This window comes from Lissotriton helveticus, chromosome 5_2, assembly GCF_964261635.1.
Source record: "Lissotriton helveticus chromosome 5_2, aLisHel1.1, whole genome shotgun sequence".
Classification (NCBI taxonomy): domain Eukaryota; kingdom Metazoa; phylum Chordata; class Amphibia; order Caudata; family Salamandridae; genus Lissotriton; species Lissotriton helveticus.
Genome location: NC_136066.1, coordinates 8,279,998 through 8,301,790, shown reverse-complemented (window position 1 = coordinate 8,301,790; position 21,793 = coordinate 8,279,998). Strand labels below are relative to the sequence as shown.

Here is a 21,793-nt window from a genome sequence, read left to right as displayed (position 1 = left end):
AAGTGGGAATTAAGGTCACCACCTAGCACAAAGGTAGTCCCCTGGGGAATCCTAGATAGAAACACGAAAAGCTCCTCCATGGTTTTTGACTCCGCTGTAACGCTAACTGGTCTAAAATAAACATTGACCAGAGCGAGAATTTGGAAGAATTGGATCTCGTTTGTCAGGGTGCCGACAATATATCTCTACGTGTCCCTGGAAAGCAAACCCAATGTCGGTGGATAATTTCATGGCCAACACTAAACCCACGAGAACTGTTCCCCCCAGGTGAGTATAGGAAAAGTCACATATTTTGAGGTCCCATGACCTCCTCCGTTTCTCCCAGATGACTCTGGGTTTCGGAGACTGGTAATGAAGTTACCTGTGGCGTTGCTCTTACCTCTAACACGCCTTGCTCCAGCCCCTTGCAATTATTCTCTTCTTTTTAATTTGGATTTATTTAGTCTATCATTTAATTATTTATTTGAATTACTTTGATGGTACATTGATGCTTCGCGGCTACTCCGGAGGGTACCGTTTGCTCTAACTGTACATGTTCACATCTTCTTCCTATATTTTGTACTTGTTTTGAATTTTGTTCCTGCAAAATTCAGGTTCATGGTCCCAAAATGTTATATCCAGACAGCAATTGAGAGTCTGGTTCCTTTTTTCCACACGTGTTAGGCTATGTTATCGAAGTTTCAGCAGAAGGACCTTGAGGGTTAAGCTAGGTTCCATTGACAGAGCTTGGAGCAAGAGGGAAGGTCCCGCTCTGCAGGATTACCCACAGCTACATGTGGTTCACCTATCTGACCATGCCAGTACCAGCCTCCATATTGTCAAGAAACCGCATCAGCCGGGTGCCAGGAGCTGGCCATCTCGGCTTGCTTTACCCAATGCTATTAGGGCTCCGCGACCCTCTACACGCTGTCGGAATGAAAGAATGTTATAAAAACTTTCAAGACACTAAAGTCCCACAGCCTGCTGGTGGAGGGTGGCCCTGCAGTTAAAGGGTGTCAGTGGTGGGTGTAATGCAGACTGAAGAGGAAAGAGTTTACACCACAGGGCGACAGGTCTATCAATAATAAGCCCAAGTCGAGAGAATCAGCTAAACAACTTCGAGGTCAGCCAACTCGGATGCTGTCACAACAGCCACAGCTGCAGTTTGCAATAAACACTAGAGGTGAGCTTTACCCCAGGAAGGACCTAGGAATCCTCTTTTACATAAATACAACTAGCATGGTCATCACCAACTGGCATAAGGTTTAGTTCGATCTGCTGTGATGCAGGTCACTGCGAATGCCAAATGCAAAACAGACGTGTAATGTGTTTTATGTGAGGATCAGTGAAGTAACATGAGACTGAATTCTAGGGAATATGCTCTGTCTTTACTTCCTAGACTCCAACGTAACTCGAAAACGAATTCCACGTTTATCCTGAATTTGACCCTGCTTTACAAAGATGCAAGTTTCTAAGATAATTAGTTTTATCCTTTTTTTAAATATAATTACAGCTAACACTAGGATCTGCTTTTTAAAGAAGAGACCTATTATGCATCACTCGTCCTTTTAGTTTATTTAATCAGTTAATGTACTGACTATGTGAGCTCACTCTGTACCCTCTTGCTAATAATGGATATTTTTTCCTCTGTAAATATTGTATTTTGAATCTATGCAAAATATGAGGCGCTCGGACGCCATTCGTGGCATAGTAATGTGTTTTAGTCTTGAGTGACAAATTTAAAACCATGTACTGACTGTAACTGAGAGGTGTGGCGCCGCGGCCAGGGCGACTGACGCTGGAATCTGGGGGTCACGGTTCGATCCCCGGCTCCGGCGGCAGGTTAGCCCAGCACCATGTGACTCTGGGCAATAGCTCGCTTAATCTTCCCGACGGCACCCCAGCGCCTAGAGACCCTAACGGGTGATTGTGCGCTTTACAAATGTGGACTTTAACTATGTTGCTTTAATGTGCACATAGTATGCTTGCTTGCTGTGGATGCAGCTAGCTGAGAATACAGATATTTAAAGTCTCTTTTGGGTCTGATCTCGGCCGCAGCAGGCATGAGAACCTGCTGGTCTTATTGGAACATTCTTTTATTGCCCGCATTCCCCCCCCATAAACAAAGAATCATTACTTGTCCAATGCAACACTCTGAACACACATCCAGGTAATTGAGGCAGAGTTTCTCCTATTCTGCGCCTAGGTTTTCCAGATGTGTTTGGTGACATTCCTGTGTTTACAGTGTGTGACATGTGAATGCTTCACACGTGACTCTTTATCGGTGTCGAGAGCTCTACTCTTGCTTTTAACCTCGAGGGACACCAGCTTTTGAACTTACAATGAACTTATCAATAGAAGCAGAAGAATGCAATGAAAAGAGTGTCTGGACGATCAACTTCCGCAGACACCGGACATATGGACAGGTCACTGTAGGATTCCTGAGGCGGCACCATTCAAGGCCAAGATTATGTTTTCTTCTTTGAAACATGAACACTCATTTCTTTCAAGGAGTGAAATAAAATATGTTTCAAACAAAAAGCACACACACGTACACATACACATACATATATATATATATATTCACCAAAAAAAAAAAGGTTACAGGGACGTTATAGTTAGGCTCAGGTTTCATTCATACAAAACCAGTGAAACTCAGCAGTTATAGTTAAATGAGCTTGTAATGTGGGAATCTAGGACCCTAGTGTAATTTTTCCCGATTCATGCCCATATATAGGTATAATTCACCCAGTCCTTATATAGGCATAAAGAATCATTGCTTTATTTAGTTATAGCATACGCAGCCCTAATATGGCATGGCTACTTCCACTAAACTCCGAGAATCCACATTTATTTCGTGGTAAAACCAGCCTTCAGCAGTCAGGAACCTTTCCCTGCTTGAATACTGATTTATCCAAGAAATCTGGGAGTTTTCAAGGAATTGAGGCACTAGTGCCGATGTTATGTCCAATCCTACGTCAGACTCGGCACCTTCAGGGGTATAAATATGCCTACATTTGCTCAATCAAACACACGGTGGTTCAGGAGCAGATTGACTAACTACTTGCCCGACGCCCTGCTGCTGCAAGTGCCGAAGGAAGCCGACCCTCCAACTGACGCACTGAAAAGACGCTGTCTTTTCTCCTGCCGAGAAATCCAGCTCAGGTGTTTCCAGGCTACCCTTGCGGGTTGCTGGGAGATCGAGTCCCGAGAGAGAGATACAAGACCTCTATCATTCTAAAACCAAGGTACGGAGCTGATTAGATCCCTAGAGAATTCTTGAACAGATTCTTGGCAGAGAAATACTAAAACTTAAACTACTCCTCACTTACTTCTTCCCTTGTACTAGGCTTAGGTTAGGTACACCGGGGTAGGCGTATGTTAGAAGCACCAGTTGAGTACTTTTAGCCACTCTTATTATTGTATGTATTTTATCCATTTTATGTATTCTATGTTTATGGCTTAGAAACCATATCATGCTTTTACAGTACTATTTTATAATACTATTCGTATTATATGCATTGTACTTCTTAACTAGCATTTCAATTGTAACAGTGCATTTCTTATGCTTAAGAAATAAGACTGTTCAATAAATACTTTTATTGAAAACGCCCGTCTCTCTATTTCTAAGCAACTCTGGTGAAACGAAGCATGCACCTCTGACTGAGTGAAATAGCCGTCTATTGTTTCCGCGACTCTAGAGATACGTTTCATGCTGGGGAAACAAAGTTGTCATGTTATATGGTTGTCAGAGACTAATCCCTTCTTCTTTATTCGAGAAAGTTCCTAGTGACCTCTGAGCTAGCTGGCACTCACAATTAAGTCTAATATATTCGGCAGAGACCTAGTCGGCATAAGTCCTACGTCTAAGCTGCAGGGTATATTATTCCAATGCGCAGAGCCTATTGGGAATATAGGAACTACACTACAAGCTAACTAGAACTCCCACCCCAGCAATGCACTGCTTATGGCCTCACATATTACATCGCTCATGACACGGTCAGTGATATCGCTGATGACATCATCCAGTGATTGAGTGTTTAAAAAATGTTTCAGTGTGTATATATATATATATATATATATATATATATATATAGCAAGCAACTCCTTCAGAAAAAGAGCAGAGGCCACAGAGGGGGTTGGCAGGGAGATCTCTTTATTCCATCAATTGCTCTCCTTACAGGCGAATGCATTTCGGCATCTCATATGCCTTCTTCAGCGCCAAGAGTCTCACAGGCAGCTGCAGGTAACATCATGTTTAAATATTAGCCCCTTACTGATTGGTTCAGGTCCACCCCGCCCTCGGGAACAGTGTCCTTTCTCTCCATTCGCAGTGCACTCGGTACTTGTGCACCACAATTCCCAGAATGCAACAGGGATCCAGGTGAGAAAAGCGGGTGATTAAACGTTAATCATTGCGGAAAATGGCTTTTCTCAATGTCATACAGCCTTAATCCCTTGCATATGATGAAATGTCAGTGTCCCCCTGGGTCCCCCAACCGCATCAACCTCCGTGACACAGAAATCCGTTTGGCGGGGGCAAGACCGTAAATACAATCTCGCCCGGCGTGGAGCCGAAATAGCACCCTCACCGCCCCATCTCATCCTGGCCCCGGGGGTGTGCCTTGGTGATCCAGTACCCTGGAAATGTGAAGAGTCCACCGCAGCAGATGCCAGTGGAGCCAAGGCCAACTTCAGGATGCGGGGGCCTCTGGAGCGTGTCTCTGGCATACGCGCAAAATATATATATATAAACTGGCAACATCCAAGTGCAATCATGCACACGACGGAATCACGGACACGAAATGAGCTGGTTTGCCGTTATAGAAAACTGATTTATTAGACCATAAGGTGCATGTCTGGAGACGCGTTTCGGACACCGATATATATATATATATATATATATATATATATATATATTAAAGCTCGGGGAAACTTTGGAAATGTTTAAACACGGCAGCTCCGGCCGTGGAAGATGCACCGCCGAGCATGCTGTTCACTGGAGATCACATGCTCATACAGGGAAATTAAATTGAAATCCATCTCTGGTGTTCCAAATGGCCTTACCCCATGACGAAGGCGCAGGTGTGCGCTGAAACGCGTTGGGACTTGAATCAATTGGGGCCCACAAAACCGCTGCCTCTTAATAAAGGTTCTGTGAACAATCACTCATGGAGTGCGTCTTTAAAGCTCGGGGAAACTTTGGAAATATATATATATATATATATATACACATATATATACACACACCAAGGTGTATTGGTGAATCAGTGGGTGTAAGAGTGCCTGTATGGAGGATTCGGTGGGTGTGAGATCACTGTATAAGTGAGTGATTAGGTGTCTCAGTGAATGTATGGGTGAGTGACTGGTTGTGTGAATGTATGTATCAGTCTGTCAGTTGGTGTCTAAGTGACTGTATGGGTGTGTGAGTGGGTACATGAGTGGCTATATGGGCGAGTGATTGTTGTCTTACTAACTGTATGGTTGTCTGACTGCGTGTATGAGTGGGTGTGTGACTGCCTGTATGGATGAGTGTGAGAGTCAGTGGCTGTATGGATTAGTGAGTGTGTGTGTGTGAGTGTATGAATGTATAGTTGTGTGAGTAAGTGGATGTGTCAGTGGTATATGGGTGAATACATGTGAATGGCAGTATAGGTGGGTGATGTGTAATATGAGTGTCTGTATGAGTGAGAGAGTGAATGTGAGTGGCTGGATGGATGAGTGTGTGCTTGTGTCAGTGGCTGTATGGGTGTGTGCTTGTGGCTGTATGAGTGAGTGTTGCAGTGGCTTTAAACACACTTAGAATACAGTGAAAACATCTACATACACCAGGGTTCACTATGGGTTAGAGTACCCTTATGATTGGCCTGACCTCCCTTATAAGTCCATAGAACATAATAGAGCAGTGGGATTAAAACTATCTTAAAGTCCCTAGTATATAGTAGAGCATGGCAGTTTAGAGGCCCGCAGCCTTTTTGCACTTGCATGTGTGCACTGCTGAGAGCATGAGGTACGTTTAAAAGCAGCAGTGTGTTGAAGTGTTGCTTTTAACTGTAAATTGTGCCCAAACCAAATTTATAAACTACAATCTTTTGCCATATTAGGTACCCCCAGGGTCTCCCCTGGGTATCCCAGGGGTGGGGAGTCAGGTACTTATAAGGAGGATCTTTATAAAATAGGTTTTATATGCCCTGGGGTAGTGAAATTGTACATTTTACTCCCCTCATTGTAGTAAAGTGCTTCCCAAAGTCGACTTTTGTGCTAGGAGCACTGTGTACTGAGGATCTGTAATATTTGTACATATTGAGAGCCCCTAAAGTCCCCCCTAGGTAACCCTGGGGTCGTGGGGCCTGCAGAGTCCTTATAAAAGATGTTTTATAAGCCCTGGTGTTGGAGAAATTGCCCAGTTCATTTTCCCCATCGCAGAACCCAAGCCCGTATGTTAACATGGCAAGAAGATATTAATTAATAACTCCCGCCAGTAAACACTGAAAATATAATTCAAGGACTTAGTAGAATGGTATTGATAAATCCAACAATGTGCTATTGTTGAATTTATCCTAAAATGTACAGGCAACAAGTTATAAGACTTTCTCGTCTGTACGCCAAAATTCTTCCAATGATCTGTCCTGATTGGTCAAAGTTACGTGGATTAGCCAGGCAGCTTTGATGAAGTGATAAATGGCACCTGGGATGAAGAATTTGAATTGGTGCTGGCCTCTGTCTGAGGTGCATGCCTTCACGCACTCTATATCAATGTATCCCACGTAAACACACTTCATTGATGTATTCAGGAAATCTTTATTATATCATTATTTAGTTTTCTATCTTGCTTGATTAATCATATCCATTAAATGTGTTATTACATCATAACATCAATTCTGGTTATCTGAACATGTATGTGTGCCCAATGCATTTCGGGCGATTAGCCCTTCTTCAGGGGAACTGTAACATGGAGGAAATTAAAGATTCAGAACACAACGTATCTTTGTAGCATCTGTTTTTAATTATACATTTATTAATGCTGCATGTTGATGTTAACCAACTTATTTATAATGTTCCAATATGTTCACTGGTGTGATCAAAAACCATGCGAGAACCAAAGACTAACATGCTAACAGCTCATTAATTCTCCTGGAAAGTTCCAATGATCGTGTTTCCCAGTGTGTAAGGTGCACGCATATCACTCAACGTGAATATGAAGCCGTCTGTACAAATACGAAAGAAAGTGATCGCAGTGTGCCACGCCGCAAGGGTGTATGAGTGAAGAGTTACACAGTAAGTACTATGGCGCCAATTTAAACAAGCATTTGCAATGCAATAGGTCTCGCATTAGGAAAGTTTGAGCTATTGGTATTGTAAATGACAAATTTTTTATTTATGTGTTTTTGAAAGTAACGAAATTAATAGCTATGTCATTTACAATGCCAATAGTTATAACTTTCGCAAATGTGACACCTATAGCATTTGTAGTGCAATATGTGTTGTATTTACGTGACTTACATGTATTGATATTACAAATAACAATGGTTTTTAATTTTTTATCAATAATTAATACTTTAAATAGTTAATGTAATTTATAACGGCAATAGCTTAAAGTTTTGTAAATAACTTTTGTGAAGATTATGTTCAGTGTATTTTATTGTGACGAAAATCCAAGAACAGAAGTGAAATATTAACATCTTTTTGTTACATTTGTAATAAAGCTTGAAACATGGAGAGAACATATTTTAACCAGGTGTTGTTGAATGGTTGCACAGACTGATGCTGTGTTGGCGCTGAGTGATGTGATGGCGAACGAGTGATGCTGTGGCGTTCAGTGATACTGTGGTAGCGCATAGTGATGTTGTGGTGCCCCTGAGTGATGCCGTGGTGCTGCTGTGTGATGATGTATACTATGCTATGTTTTGTTTTGCTATCCTATGCTTTGATTTGTTATGCTATGCTATGCTGTGTTTTGTAATGCTATACTATGTTGTGTTATGCTATGTGATGTTGTGTTTTGTTATGCTATGTTTTGTTATGCTATGCTGTTTTGTTTAGCTATCCTATGCTTTGTTATGCTGTGCTATGTTTAGTTTTGCTATCCTATGCTTTGTTTTGTTATGCTATGCTATGTTTTGTTTTATTATGCTATGCTATGTTTTGCTGTCCTTTGCTATCCTATGCTTTGTTATGCTATGCTATGCTTTGTTATGCTGTGCTGTTTTGTTATGCTATTCTGTTTTGTTGTGTTTTATTATGGTATGCTTTGTTTTGCTATGCTATGTTTTGTTATGCTATGTTTTGCTATGTTATGCTTTGTTATGCTATGTTGTGTTATGCTATGCTATGCTTTGTTGTGTTTTGTTATGCTATGTTTTGCTATGCTTTGCCATGCTATGTTTTGGTATGTATGCTATGTTTTGTTGTGTTTTGTTATGCTATGCTGTTTTGTTATGTATGCTTTGTTTTGTGTTTTGCTATGTTTTGTTATGTTATTTTTTGTTATGCTATGTTTTGTTTTATGTTATGTTATGTTATTTTTTGTTATGTAATGCTGTTTTGTTCTGCTATGTTTTACTGTGTTTTGTTATACTATGCTTTGTTTTGTTTTGCTATGCTTTGTTATATTATGCTATTCTTTGTTATGTTATGCTATGCTTTGTTTTGTTATGCTATGTTTTGTTGTGTTTTGTTATGCTATAATTTGTTTTGTTATGCTATGTTTTTTGTTTTGCTATCCTATGCTTTGTTTGGTTATGCTATGATATCCTATGCTTTTTTTTGTTATGCTGTGCTATGCGGTGTTTTGTTATGCTATGCTATGTTTTGTTATGCTATGCTGGTGTGGCGGTGTGAGTGAGGGTGTGGGGTATGAGGGTGTGGGGGGGTGAGGGTGAGGGGGGGTGAGGGTGAGGGGGGTGAGGGTGAGAGGGGTGAGAGGGTGTGTGAGGGTGGGGAAGCAACACAGAGCATGGGTGGGGGAACCAACATGGAGGGCATAGGTTGTGGGGTAGAGGAAAGCAAACTGGGGACAGCAAGAGCAGCAAGAAGCACAGGAGGAGAAAAGCAAACAGGTAGAAGAGAGAAATGTACAGCTTAGATGGAAGTGGGGAAAGAAGCACACAGGCCACAAAGTAACGCTTGGAGAGAATCACAGTCGGGCATGTGCATCATGGAGTGGGGCAGGGGCAAAGAAAAAGGATGAGAGACAGCAACACGGAGCGTGAAGAGAGAAGAGAAGAATACTAGGGAGACAGCTGGAAAACAGATGCACCAAAGCAGAAAGCACTGTGATGTTAGTGGTTCGTTAAGCATTATTGAGAGACAGAATCATCCTAGAAGCGATACCACAGAAAACAGTAACGTCAAAGAGGCACGTCTTTTGTTCTTTCCAGATCTGAACCCCCTCTACCCTGGCTAGGAAAAACAAGCATTAGCAAAGCCAAATAAATTTCATCTTAAGGACCTATTAGCTTTGCCAGCGATTTTTAGCGATGATGTACATCATCCACGAAGCTGCGCATCATGATTGATGAATAATTTTTAACAATCCTGCGACGCATCAAGCATGCACTCTCAAATTGACACAGTGCTTTTTTTTCTTTTTATTTAGTGATCCAAGTTGGATCGGCAAATAAAAAGAAAAAAATTGCAAACACATTTCTTTTTAGGAGGGTTAGGGAGCAACACGAGGCGTGGGAGTGGGGAAGCAACATGTGGGAGCAGGTAAGGAAAGCAATATAGGGGAAAGGTGGGGCAGAAGTGAAACAGGCACGAGAAGCGTGGAAGTAACACAGGAGAACGAGTGGGATGAAAGCAACACAGGGACAAGAGCAAGGTGAACGCAACACAGGGGCACGACTGACATTAGAAACATGTGGTACAAGCGGGATGGAAGCAACACGGGTGCAAGCGGGGTGGAAGCAACACAGGGGTGCAAACTGAATGGAAACAAAACAGGGGCGCAAGCGGGGTGGAAGGAACACAGGGGTGCCAGCGGGGTGGAAGGAACACAGGGGTGCCAGCGGGGTGGAAGGAACACAGGGGTGCTAGCGGGGTGGAAGCAACACAGGGGTAAAGTAAAGTCCACATTTGTAAAGCGCACAATCACCCGTAAGGGTCTCTAGGCGCTGGGGGGCCGTCGGGAAGATTAAGCGAGCTATTGCCCAGAGTCACATGGTGCTGGGCTAACCTGCCGCCGGAGCCGGGGATCGAACCGTGGTCCCCAGATTCCAGCGTCAGTCGCCCTGGCCGCGGCGGTGGGGCAGCAACATGCAGGGCGGTTGCAGGGCAGAGAAAAACAAACTGGCTAGAGGGAGCAACGTGGAGCACAAGAGTTAACAAGAAAAGAGTGGCAGACCATATAAATGTGGAAGGGCATGTAACCTCGACCACGGCCGATTTCTGTCATCTGTGACTGCTAGGCAGTCTGGTGATGAGAAGGGGGGTGAAGTGAGTACAAACAAAGGCGCCTGATTGAAGCAGAGGAGAAGGGAGGGGGAGTGAGAGCAAAGGAGCCATTAAAACAAGCTCTGGCATTGCGCGGAGGGGGCGGGGGAGCGATTCCTTTAAAGTGTAAATAAACCAGCATGAGTGCGGAGATGTCAGCGAAAAGCGTTGACAGAGGAGCTTTCAATTAGCATCTTCTTGTAACACCTTTGCATACGACTTGTGATTGTGACACAACACTGAAAACAATCCCACGAAATGTTGGCACAAAAACGAATATCAACCTCACCCGCAAAAAAAAGCTACTCTCCCTTCGACTTAGACCCGACTTATCCTCAAGCGCCAAAAATATCCTCATAGGACGGTGTGCATATTACTACTCAGAGTAAAATACTGTTCATGTTATGAAAGAAGGATCACAGGAAGAGAACAAAAGAGAGGGATAGAAACAAAAAACTAGAATACTCCCCGGCAACAGGACATACAGCCAGTGATTACCTGCTCGTTAACTCTTAACAAAAGACGTGCGCGTGCACTGCCGAAAACGAAACCTGTCATGGGGCGGGACTTCCGTCTTCTGCGGGAAGCCCATGCCCAAGGAGTGGCTGGCCCAGAGGAGCAGTGGTGACGTGGGGTTCCCATGCCCGAGGGAGAGCCCCGCGGAGGCTGAAGAAGTCCGGAGTGGCGTCGATGCGGTGAGTGGGGCTTACTTGTACTGGGGGTGGCGGCGGCGGGGTATGTCTCTGTGGGCTTGTGTGTGTGTGCGCGGCGGGGGGTGTCTCTGTGTGTGCGTGCAAGCGTGTGCGAAAGCAGGGGGGGTGTGGCTGTGTGTGTTGGAGGCTTTCAAGGGAGGCAGGAGATGGTGAACGCGTGCGCGACCTGATCCGATTCAGGCATGCTGCGCGTGCCCATCTCGTCTCCTTGTAAGCAGAGCCGCCGACAATAGGTCTCTCGCTGCGACAGGGCTTCGTCCTGCGTCGCAGGTGCGAGACCTTAAAAGGAGCGGTGTGCACTGGAAGCTATCGCGTGTCCCGGACGTGAAACGCATAAGGAGGTTTGGATAATGGTCATAGTAAACAAACTGTAGACCTGATAAATAAAATACACAAAAGGTCCGTAAACTGAGAATCTCTTAGAGCATCTAGCGTAACCAAAATACTGTGATCACTTTCTTTCGTACAGGCGGCTACATATATGAAAGCATGCAACTCTGAGACAGATGCCAGCACCAATTCAAATTCTGATTCTATCCTCATACTCAGAAGGATTACCTGATTGCACCACCACCACTTGCATAACCAACGGCAACAACTTTGAATTAAACAACGTAGTGCGCCCCACTGGACACATACCTGGGGTGAAGAACCATTCTGGGAGGAAGGGGTTCTGCTGCATAGGAATGCCAAAGCAAAGGGGAAGGGTCATAAACAATGATCTTTAAAGTAAGGAGGGTATAGGCAGAACAATACATTTTCATGTACACCCCTACCCTCTGAACTCAGCCAAATGGCAGGTTTAAGGGAGGACTGTGCTGATGCCAGGGGGAGGGATAATATATGGAGATGAGACATCCTGGAGGTTGGTTTGCCAGCTCTTGCCTCCGTGCTGGGACTTCAGCCATATTGAATTTTTGAGAAATAGTGCTTTCTGAGAGCCCATTGTGCCACACTTTGGAGAAAATGGTCATGCTCTGGGGGTGCTGCCCTGCACCTCATTGGACAAGAGTACCCTCCTGTGGGACCCCAGAGAAGACTGAATAAGTATCTTAGAGGGGCAGTGCCTCTCAGCTCTGCTGCTTGAAACAGAGAAGAAGGATTGCCAAGCTGGAAATTTGATTTGCCCCATCAGGTCATGCATTCTGACTGACTGCGCCTGCTGCATTATCTGGAAATGCAGCCCTTAGGATGTACCTTGTTTCGAGAGGAATAAAGAGTGGGCTCCTTGCAAGCTACAGGTTAACAAAGCTCACTTGCATCAACTCCACCAAGAGTCGCCTGCCTGGAGTGTATCCAGTGGACCTTTAAGGGTGGTGTCCAGGTGCATTGTGGGAATTGTGGTCCCAACCTTTCAAGGACCATCTTGGAGATTCCAGACTCTTGGATTGTGTTTTAGACACTTTGGACCCTCAAAAGGAACTTCAGGATAAAGTTTCAGAAGTTTGGTGAACTTTTGAAAAAAGCTTCATAGGGTGACCCAACCCTCACTGAGAGGCAATCCGGCGATCCCTCCCCGAATCCGGCCTACTGGAGGAGGCTGCATGAAGTCTAGTGGGAAATCCTACAGAAAGGTTTCAAAGTGTGAAGGTAAAATCTTGATCGGGACCTCCCGCTTAGTATATCCGACCAGGGCTCCATCGCGGTCGGCCTCAAACTTTGACTTTGTCCCGGTCAGAGGTGGCCAACTGTCCAGAAGTGGCACTATTGGTTTCTAAGCACTAGAAAGTGCTTAATCTTTAAAAATTCATATCTCTGGTTCCCTACAGTGGATTATTTTCGTGTTGGTTTCTTTTGAAAAATAAAAATGTTTCCCATTTGAATAAAATTGGTGTTGGATTTTTATTGTGAGTTGTGTCGTAATGATTTACTGAATGGATGTTTTTAAATGCTTTACATACCGGTCTCTCAAGTTAAGCCTGCCTGCTCGCAGCCAAGCTACCAAGGGTTGAGTATGGGAATAATTTTCTGAGAACTATGCCGAGCCCTAGTGTGCGTTAGTGGCCTTATTGCAAGCAGTAGATGCATATTTGCCACTACTAAAACCCCACTTTTCAACAGTGACTGACTCAGTGTGTGAGTGGCTGTATTAGTGGATATGTCAGTGGCTGTATTAGTGAGCGAGTGGTTGTATGAATGGCTGTATGGGTGAGTGAGTGGATGTGTGTGTAGACCTATGAATCAGTGAGTGGATGTGCAAGTACTGGTATGGGTTTGTGAATAGTGGAGTGGGTGTATGAAAGGTTCTATGAGGATGTGAGTGGTTGTGTCAGTGATTTTGTGGATGAAGTCATCAGTGTTGTCACTGACCATATCATGAGTGATGTAATATGTGAGGTCATAAGCAGTGCATTGCAGGGGCGCGATTTATAATTAGGTCAGCTAATGAGAACTGCTGAATTTCAGTAGTTTTGTACGAGTGAAACCTAAGCCCAACTATAACGTCCCTGTAACCTTTGTTTTTTTCAGTGGATTTCTATGTTTTTTTAACTGTTGTGTTTGCAGTGTGGTGGAGAAAGGGGGCGGTCTCCGACCTGCTCTCAGCAATCCCGCTGTCTGGGACTTACTGGAGGTAACAGAAGGGGTTCCTGGCCTCCGAGGACCCTCAGCATCCAAGGAGACATCTGGAGGCACACTTGCAAAGTGGGGAACAAAAGGGGGGGGTGGCCTCCAAAGACCTCTCACCAATCCCGCTGTGTGGGACTTATTGGATGTAACAGGAGGGAATGTTGGCCGCCAGGGACACTCTGGAGACAAGGGTCCGTTTATTGTTTGGGGGTTTATAACAAGAGGGGGCTGCGTGGCCTCCCTTCCCTGGGCCAACTTTGGCCCCAGGGACCCCATCCCCCAGGGCCAGGCTATTTTGAATGAGGGGAGGGGCAGTGCGCCCCCCCCCGGGCTGAATTGGGCCCCAGGGGACCCCATCCTCCAGGGCCTGGCCACTTCTTGATCTGTTTTTGTTTAAAGCAAGCGAGGTGGGCGACACAGCCCCCTTCTCTGGACTAATTCTGGTCTTGGGGACCCAATCTCCCTGGGCCAGGACTTTAAAAAAAATAATAACATTAATAGTTGGGGATGAGGGCCGCACAGACCCCCTCCCCGGGCCGAATTGGGCCACGGGAACCAAGGGCCTTGCCATTTAAAGTGGGTGCCTCCAGAGCACCCACTCACCAGTGGGACCGCATGGGGAGCGTGAAGGCCCCTGCGGCTCCCTACCTCCTGCGGAAGCCAGTTTCGCTTTTGGACAGAGGAAGCGGCTAACATGCAGTTACCTCTATTCAAAAGCAATTCTGCAAGCAAGAGTATTTTTAATGCTCTCGCTGAAAGCAGAGCAGCGCTTGCTAGGACTTGGCGAGAGCAGTGAAGTTCCCGCCAAGTCATAGCGAACTGCAATGTCTCAGGGTTGGGCACCCTGGGACACTGCAGGAGCTGACCTTGGGGGTAGCAGTCCCTTGGGCCATTATCGCTTCCTCCCTATTTTTTTTTATCAGTTGCCCCGTGGAGGTTGTGGTCCCCGGGTCTGCGTGTCCCCCTTGTTTTTTTCATAATTAAAGCTCTGGGGAGGTGGCAGCCCCTGGGGCTTGGGGTCTGAGAGGACTCCCCCTTACTAAAACTTAAAAAGCCCCGGAGGGAGGGGGTCCCCGGGGCTGCGGGGGATGCCATATGGGCCTTCTCCACATTAATTAGTAAAGAACTCCCAAGGAGGTGGTGGTACCCAGAGCATGAGACCCAGGTGGTAGGGCAATTGTGCCCCCATCTCCTTTATTTACACAATGCCCTCAGAACCTGGCCCACTGTACTGAATGTGCCACTCATATGGTCAAGTGTACCGTGATGACCATCAACCACCACCATTTGAGGCTTAGTTTGTGTATTTTTATATAATATAGAACAGTGTTACATATGCCTGCCTAGTAAGCAGTAGGATTTATTATCGACTTTGACTTGCTTTTATGTCACTTTTGCTTTTCCACTTTATCTTGCTTTAAGGCAGTGCTTGCTAATGGCTTGAACAGTATCTCAGATTACTAATTCTGCTCCTTTACGCATAGAACAGCGTTTGCATGATAGACTCCATTTTCTTGGCTGACGCCATTTTCTGAGCTTCGCAAGGTGGGGAGGGCATGTTGAAAGTAGTACCTAAAAACACAAAAATAGCTCCATATTTGAGGGGGTTTGGGCTCAGGTGTCGTCTGTAAAAAAAAGTATATTTCTACGCATGTCACTTCTAATTAAAAAAAAAAATTATTTACACACACTGTGAAATTTATTTCTGCAAGAGTAAATCAATCTGAATTCAAGAAAAAACAATGTATTGTACTGCTTTAATATACTAAAGTTATGGTGGCTGCAGTGTTTCAGCTTAAAACGAACACTGGCAAAGCCATTAGGTCTATCCTACAATTTGCTGATATTTCTTTGGGGGCCGACACGGACTCACTCTCGTCACAGTGTTTGCCCTGAAGTATTTGCTGGTTACTTTTTAGGTCGAGCCTAATGCCTTTTACGTATGTGTTAAATGTCAAAACCGATAAATAAAAGGCATTGTCATTTACAATGCCAATAGCTTAAACTCTTGCAAAATGTGAGACCTATTGCATTGAAAATGCTTGTCTTTGTGTAGGCAATACTACCCATTTTTCACCAGCATTCAGTCATCTGCACAATTTATATGTGATATGTTTGAATAAAAACAACACGTTGTGTTGTGTGACAGCTCCTCATATTTTAGTCGTTTCCGTTGACACTTCTGCGAGTTTCCCTTACTTGTTGCTATTTGGGCCTGAATAATGCTGTGTTTAATTGGAGGAGAAGATTAGGTCTTCACTACAGCCAGTGTAAGGGTGAATCTTTTTATTCTAATTATGGCTCCCCCTCCACTCGACGTAGTGTGGCCCTGGACATGTTATGTTATGTAGTTTTGTAAAGGGCACAGCTGCACCAGCAAAGGGGCGTCCCGGCGCTAATAACGCTAACTTAGCGTCATACACTGCTAAACTCAAAGTGGCTACTAAGAGGGACATAGAAAGTGCCTTTTAGTCAACCTTACTTAGCATTGGTTGGCTTCACTGTCACTCTTACTTCCTTTTCATTGGTGAGCGCATCTCTACGCATGCTGGCTTCACTTTGTCTCTATGTTTTTGTTTTCTTCCCTGGAGCATGGCCTAAGACCTGTTATCAATGTCTTTTTATCCCAGCTCCACCTACAAAACTATTTTCTCTACTGTAAACCTTGTCAAAAGGCAAATACAATTCTCTCACACTTCCTAAAAGTTGCCAGTTTATATGTATGTGATATTTACTCATAATAAACTCAATATACATTATTCAACGCACAAAACACAAACCACCAGCCTAAGTGCAACACACACAGTTGTACAAAGCGGTGATTAAATATATGAGAGCATAAAATACTGCAGCTACAAATGAGAAGGTAATTGGTTGTATCTATAATGCACTATTACATAAAATATTGGAAATAGAGTTTCACAAAGGCAGAGTGAATCAGTAACCCCTCCACGGCTCAATGTTTTCCATTGTACCACATCAAGGGCATCTTCACTCAGGCTTCTCCAAACAATAATAACATGCATCTCTAAATTCTGTAATCTTTGGGCAAATGTTGTCCTCAAAGAGGCCAGGGCACCAATAATCCTCACCCTCACGTCCCAATATTGCCTATATTATCACACAAAGTGTGTGTTTTTCCTCTGAGCTTCCTAACATAAATTCAAATACACCAACCATACATATGCTTCGAGAAAGTAGTGTCCATACCAGAACTACCAAACCAGGTCACTTCTTTTGTTGGTTGCAATAACAATTCCCCAAAGATTACTTCACTGTTAATATGCTATTGTCCAAATGTCACTTGTAAATAAGTCATCATAATAGTCTTGAGCAAGGCCTCCACACCTTCAATCATTTTTTCAATTAAATGCTCAATATTTTAATCAAAAATCCTAGCAAGAGGCATAACTAATGGTTTTGAGCATTTTATATAACATGCTGTTTTTGTGAACCTCCCATATAAAAAAGCTTTTATGGTTTAGTGCATCCCAGGCACTACTCATTTGTGACCTTCCACCCACTGTATTCATTTATAAGTTTCACACACACATACTGTTTCTGGTGTTCATCACTAATACCTCATATCTGAGCTTTGCTCACACACCTCATTCTCCATATCTCAATATACGTATCTTATGTGAGTATCTCATATGTGTCTTGTACAGAAGTTTTTTTTACATTGGTAAGCATCTCCTCATCTACACAGTCACTGTACATCCTATTTTTGCGAGCATTCGACACACAAGGTTTATTCTTACTTTAAGTGCACTCTAAAAAATATACTACAATTGGTTCTGTCGGGTGCACAATTGCTTTACATTTCCATCAATAAATGTATACAAATAAAAAGAGAAGGAAACGCACATCAATTGAATTAATCCAAATTAATATATTGTAGTTTCTTTCTGGTTTTTGTTTTTTTGTCACAAAATAATATGTTGTCACAGGAAAGCATTCATATATGTATATGGAGACGAGTGACGTATGTGAATAGGTGAAATAAAGTGACAAAGAGTTTTAAGTGAAGACAATATATACACAGTGCTATACAAGTGTATAAAATGATGAGATGAAAGGACATGCGTTCCTAGACATATGAATCTCTAAGAAGGAGTCACAGCGGGTCTTCTTCAGGTCAAATGGGAGGGCAGCCAGTGGACATGGTTCGTAGTAGTAGTACTGTCCGGTTGGATTATTTAGGAGCAATTACGGGAACTAGTCCCGTAGCTCAAGGTGGAAGCCAACCGGATGGTGGATTACGCCCACAATCAAGTGGCACTACGGACACTGCCGCTGGCTGCCCTCCCGTTTGTCCTGAAGAAGACCCACCGTGACGCCTTCGTACTCACGTACGCTTCTGGGTCGAAACGTCGACGTGCCCCCGACAATCGATACCCCGTGCGCTCCATCCCGTGCAAAGCAACAGAATAAGAGGCGATCTCGTTGGAGTCTGTAACGTGCAAGGATGTGAATCTCCTCAGGTAACGGTCTTGGTTCTACTGTGAAGCGCCCTGAGGCCTTTGGGTAGAGTCTGCGCCGTATAAAAACGCATCAATAAATTCAACCAGCCCAGGAGGCTCCCTGCCTGACCCTGCAGCAATGAGCTTTCCATAAAAGTAGGGGAGTGTGTTTATAAAGTGTAAAGAGCCTGGGCAGCAGGCCCCGCCCTCTGGGGTCCACAGACCCCCGGAACCTCCGCGCGCGGCTCCTGCTCTCACCCGAACTCCAGCAGCAGGGACACCGGGGCCGCCATCCTGTGCACACCGGAAGCACGCGGCCGGAACACGCCCAACTTCTGTCAGCAAAGAGACCGAAACAGGACCCGCCCACTAAAGACAGGTGAGCGGATAAAAATAGAGGGTCCCGCCCTCTCGTCAACCAGGCCACAGTGCTGCAGCTCTAGGGAGCAGCTCCTGGTACAAGCCCGACCGCCCTCCGCAAGGAGGCCGAAACAGGAATCGCCCACTAAAGACAGAGGAGCGGATACAAATATGCGGGGCCGCACAGTCCTGAAACACGCCCACCTCCTGTCAGCAAAGAGACTGAAACAGGAACCGCCCACTAAAGACCGGCGAGCGGATAAAAAAAGGAGGGCTCGTGAAGGCCACAGTGCTACAGCAGGAGCAGCTCTTGGTACACGCTGAACCGCCTCCGGAAAAGTGTCCGCAACAGGAACCGCCCACTAACGATCGCTGAGCTCGTAAAAAAAAAAAGAGAGGCCGCCCCCTAGTCAACAGTGCTGCAGCTCTCGGGAGCCGCTACTGGAGTGCCCCACGCGCCACAGAGAAGGTGCGGAAACAGGCCACGCCTACGTAAGATGGCCAGCGGATAAACAATGAGGGCGCAAGCGCACTCTAGTCAAGGAGGTGCCAGTGCGGCAGCACCTGCGACAAGCCCAACCGCCTCCGGAAAGAGACCGAAACAGACCCCGCCTACAGGAGGACGGCGAGCGGATAAACAATGACGGTTCACCAGTGCTGCCTGACGTCATTCTTTCAGGTCACTGTTGTCGTGGGTCGACAGGCATGCCCTCATGGCTGGTGCGATACACTGTTCAAGTTTATTTATTTTTGCATAGTTAACTAAAACCATTGCAATGTTAACACTTTAAAGAATGAAACAGATTTAAATGGACATTCAATATGGTTTCCACCATCTTAGCTACCGTTTTAGGTCTCGGCCTGCAAAAGACTGCGCACATGCGCAGTCAAGCTGGCGAGATTTAATGACATATAGTATTTTCCACTAGCAAGGTTAACCCCCTCTCGTCTTCTCCATTGGCTGGCCTCCTAAACGGTGGCTAGCCATTGGAGAAGAGGACCTAGTGACGTGCTTCTTTCTCTCTAATCTCCGTCCTTTTCAGACTGGCTTACTTGACTTACTCCTGGCGTAAAAGGTTACTTATCTTCTTTATGTGTCCAGATGGCCCCAGCCATCTGGACAGTCAGCGTGGGATGGTCTCTTGCAGTCAGCGTGGGATGGTCTCTTGCAGTCAGATTGTGATGGCCTCTTGCAGTCAGCGTGTGATGGCCTCTTGCAGTCAGCGTGTGATGGCCTCTTGCAGTCAGCGTGTGATGGTCTCTTGCAGTCAGCGTGTGATGGTCTCTTGCAGTCAGCGTGTGATGGTCTCTTGCAGTCAGCGTGTGATGGTCTCTTGCAGTCAGCGTGTGATGGTCTCTTGCAGTCAGCGTGGGATGGCCTCTTGCTGTCAGCGTGTGATGGCCTCTTGCTGTCAGCGTGTGATGGTCTCGTGCCATATCCCAGGCAAAAAATCCCCCAACGCAGGTCTGAATTTCGTGCTCAGAGGTTCAAGTTGTGGCAGTCACATTATTTCTACGGCCGCCATCATTCATGCCTTCCCTCACACTCTGCGTTGTCAGCAAAGCTCACATTCAGCGGGCAGCCAGTCACATGGCCGCCAAGCTCCTCTCTTTCCAATCACATTGCTGGCCTGCAGGACTTGAACATCTGGACTAAGGGTAGAAACATCCACACCAGCAGACAGGGAGCTGCATTCAGACACCGACATGAGAGACAGTCAATGTGAAAGTTTCCTTTATTGCACAGAATATTCTGCGGCCAATCACAAAGCATTGCACAGCAGAGGGCGGAGTCAAGCGCAGGACATTATCAGCAATGACACGAATATGACACATTCCTGAGTGTGAGCAGATGGACAGCAGACATCCTAAAAGCAGATGACCTGGTGTTGGAGAGAGTGGCCAGCACAGATAGCAAACATGGGGGGCGGAGTCAGAGGCACCAAAGGAAGCTGAACCAGCAGCACAGGAAGTGACATCAGAGACTGCACCAGCAGCACAGGAAGTGACATCAGAGACTGCACCAGCAGTACAGGAAGTGAGCTTAGAAGGTGTTATCAAAAGCTGAGCTGACAGCTTAGGAAGTGGAACCGAACTGACAACACAAAGTCACCTTAGAAACTGAACCAGCAGCAAAGAAAGTGCCCCTAGGACCGGAACCAACAGCCCAGGAAGGGTGATTTGTACCTGCATCAGCAGCCCCACAGGAAGTGACACAGAATCCTAACCAGGGGCACAGGAAGTGACACAGGAGCCTAACCAGTGGCACAGGAAGTGACACAGGAGCCTAACCAGTGGCACAGGAAGTGACACAGGAGCCTAACCAGTGGCACAGGAAGTGACACAGGAGCCTAACCAGGGGCACAGGAAGTGACACAGGAGCCTAACCAGTGGCACAGGAATTGACACAGGAGCCTAGCCAGTGGCACAGGAATTGACACAGGAGCCTAGCCAGTGGCACAGGAAGTGACACAGAATCCTAACCAGGGACACAGGAGCCTAACCAGTGGCACAGGAAGTGACACCGGAGCCTAACCAGTGGCACAGGAAGTGACACAGGAGCCTAACCAGTGGCACAGGAAGTGCTAAGGAATGTGGACAAGAAGCCTAAGAAGTTATATTGCAGCCTGGAGCAGCTGCACAGGAACGGACTTTGGGGGCATGGGACAGGGCAGACGGGCCAATGGAAGATGAACCAGCAGTGGTCAGAGGGACACATCTGCAGAGATGGAACTCTCTCCTGCACACGGGAGAGGAGCTGAGGTTCTCACATGCACACGGAAGAGGAGCAGGAACTCTCACCTGCACATGAGAGAGGAGCAGGAACTCTCACCTGCACACAGGAGAGGAGCTGGAACTCTCACCAGTACACGGGAGAGGAGCAGGAATTCTCACCAGTACACGGGAGAGGAGCAGGAATTCTCACCAGTACACGGGAGAGGAGCAGGAACTCTCACCTGCACATGGGAGAGGAGCAGGAACTCTCACCAGTACACGGGAGAGGAGCAGGAACTCTCACCTGCACATGGGAGAGGAGCAGGAACTCTCACCAGTACACGGGAGAGGAGCAGGAACTCTCACCTGCACACGGGAGAGGAGCAGGAACTCTCACCTGCACACGGGAGAGGAGCAGGAACTCTCACCTGCACACGGGAGAGGAGCAGGAACTCTCACCTGTACACGGGAGAGGAGCAGGAACTCTCACCTGTACACGGGAGAGGAGCAGGAACTCTCACCCGCACAGCTGGAACTGTCACCAGTACTGGGGCAAACAGC

General features: G+C 45.8%; 1 protein-coding gene across 3 annotated transcripts in view; it reads right to left on the bottom strand.

Annotated features, from left to right (window-relative positions):
• Window positions 1-18,746, bottom strand: part of LOC144761156 (ubiquitin-related modifier 1) — a 77,653-nt gene extending 58,907 nt beyond the window's left edge. Inside the window, exon 1 of one of the 3 annotated variants that reach the window (XM_078646648.1) lies at window positions 18,416-18,746. In XM_078646648.1, coding sequence (XP_078502774.1) covers window positions 18,416-18,450 — 35 coding nt within the window. In that variant the 5' untranslated portion in view covers window positions 18,451-18,746. The other 2 variants (XM_078646649.1, XM_078646647.1) reach the window with 2 other exon arrangements.
• Window positions 18,747-21,793: the final 3,047 nt, after the last annotated feature.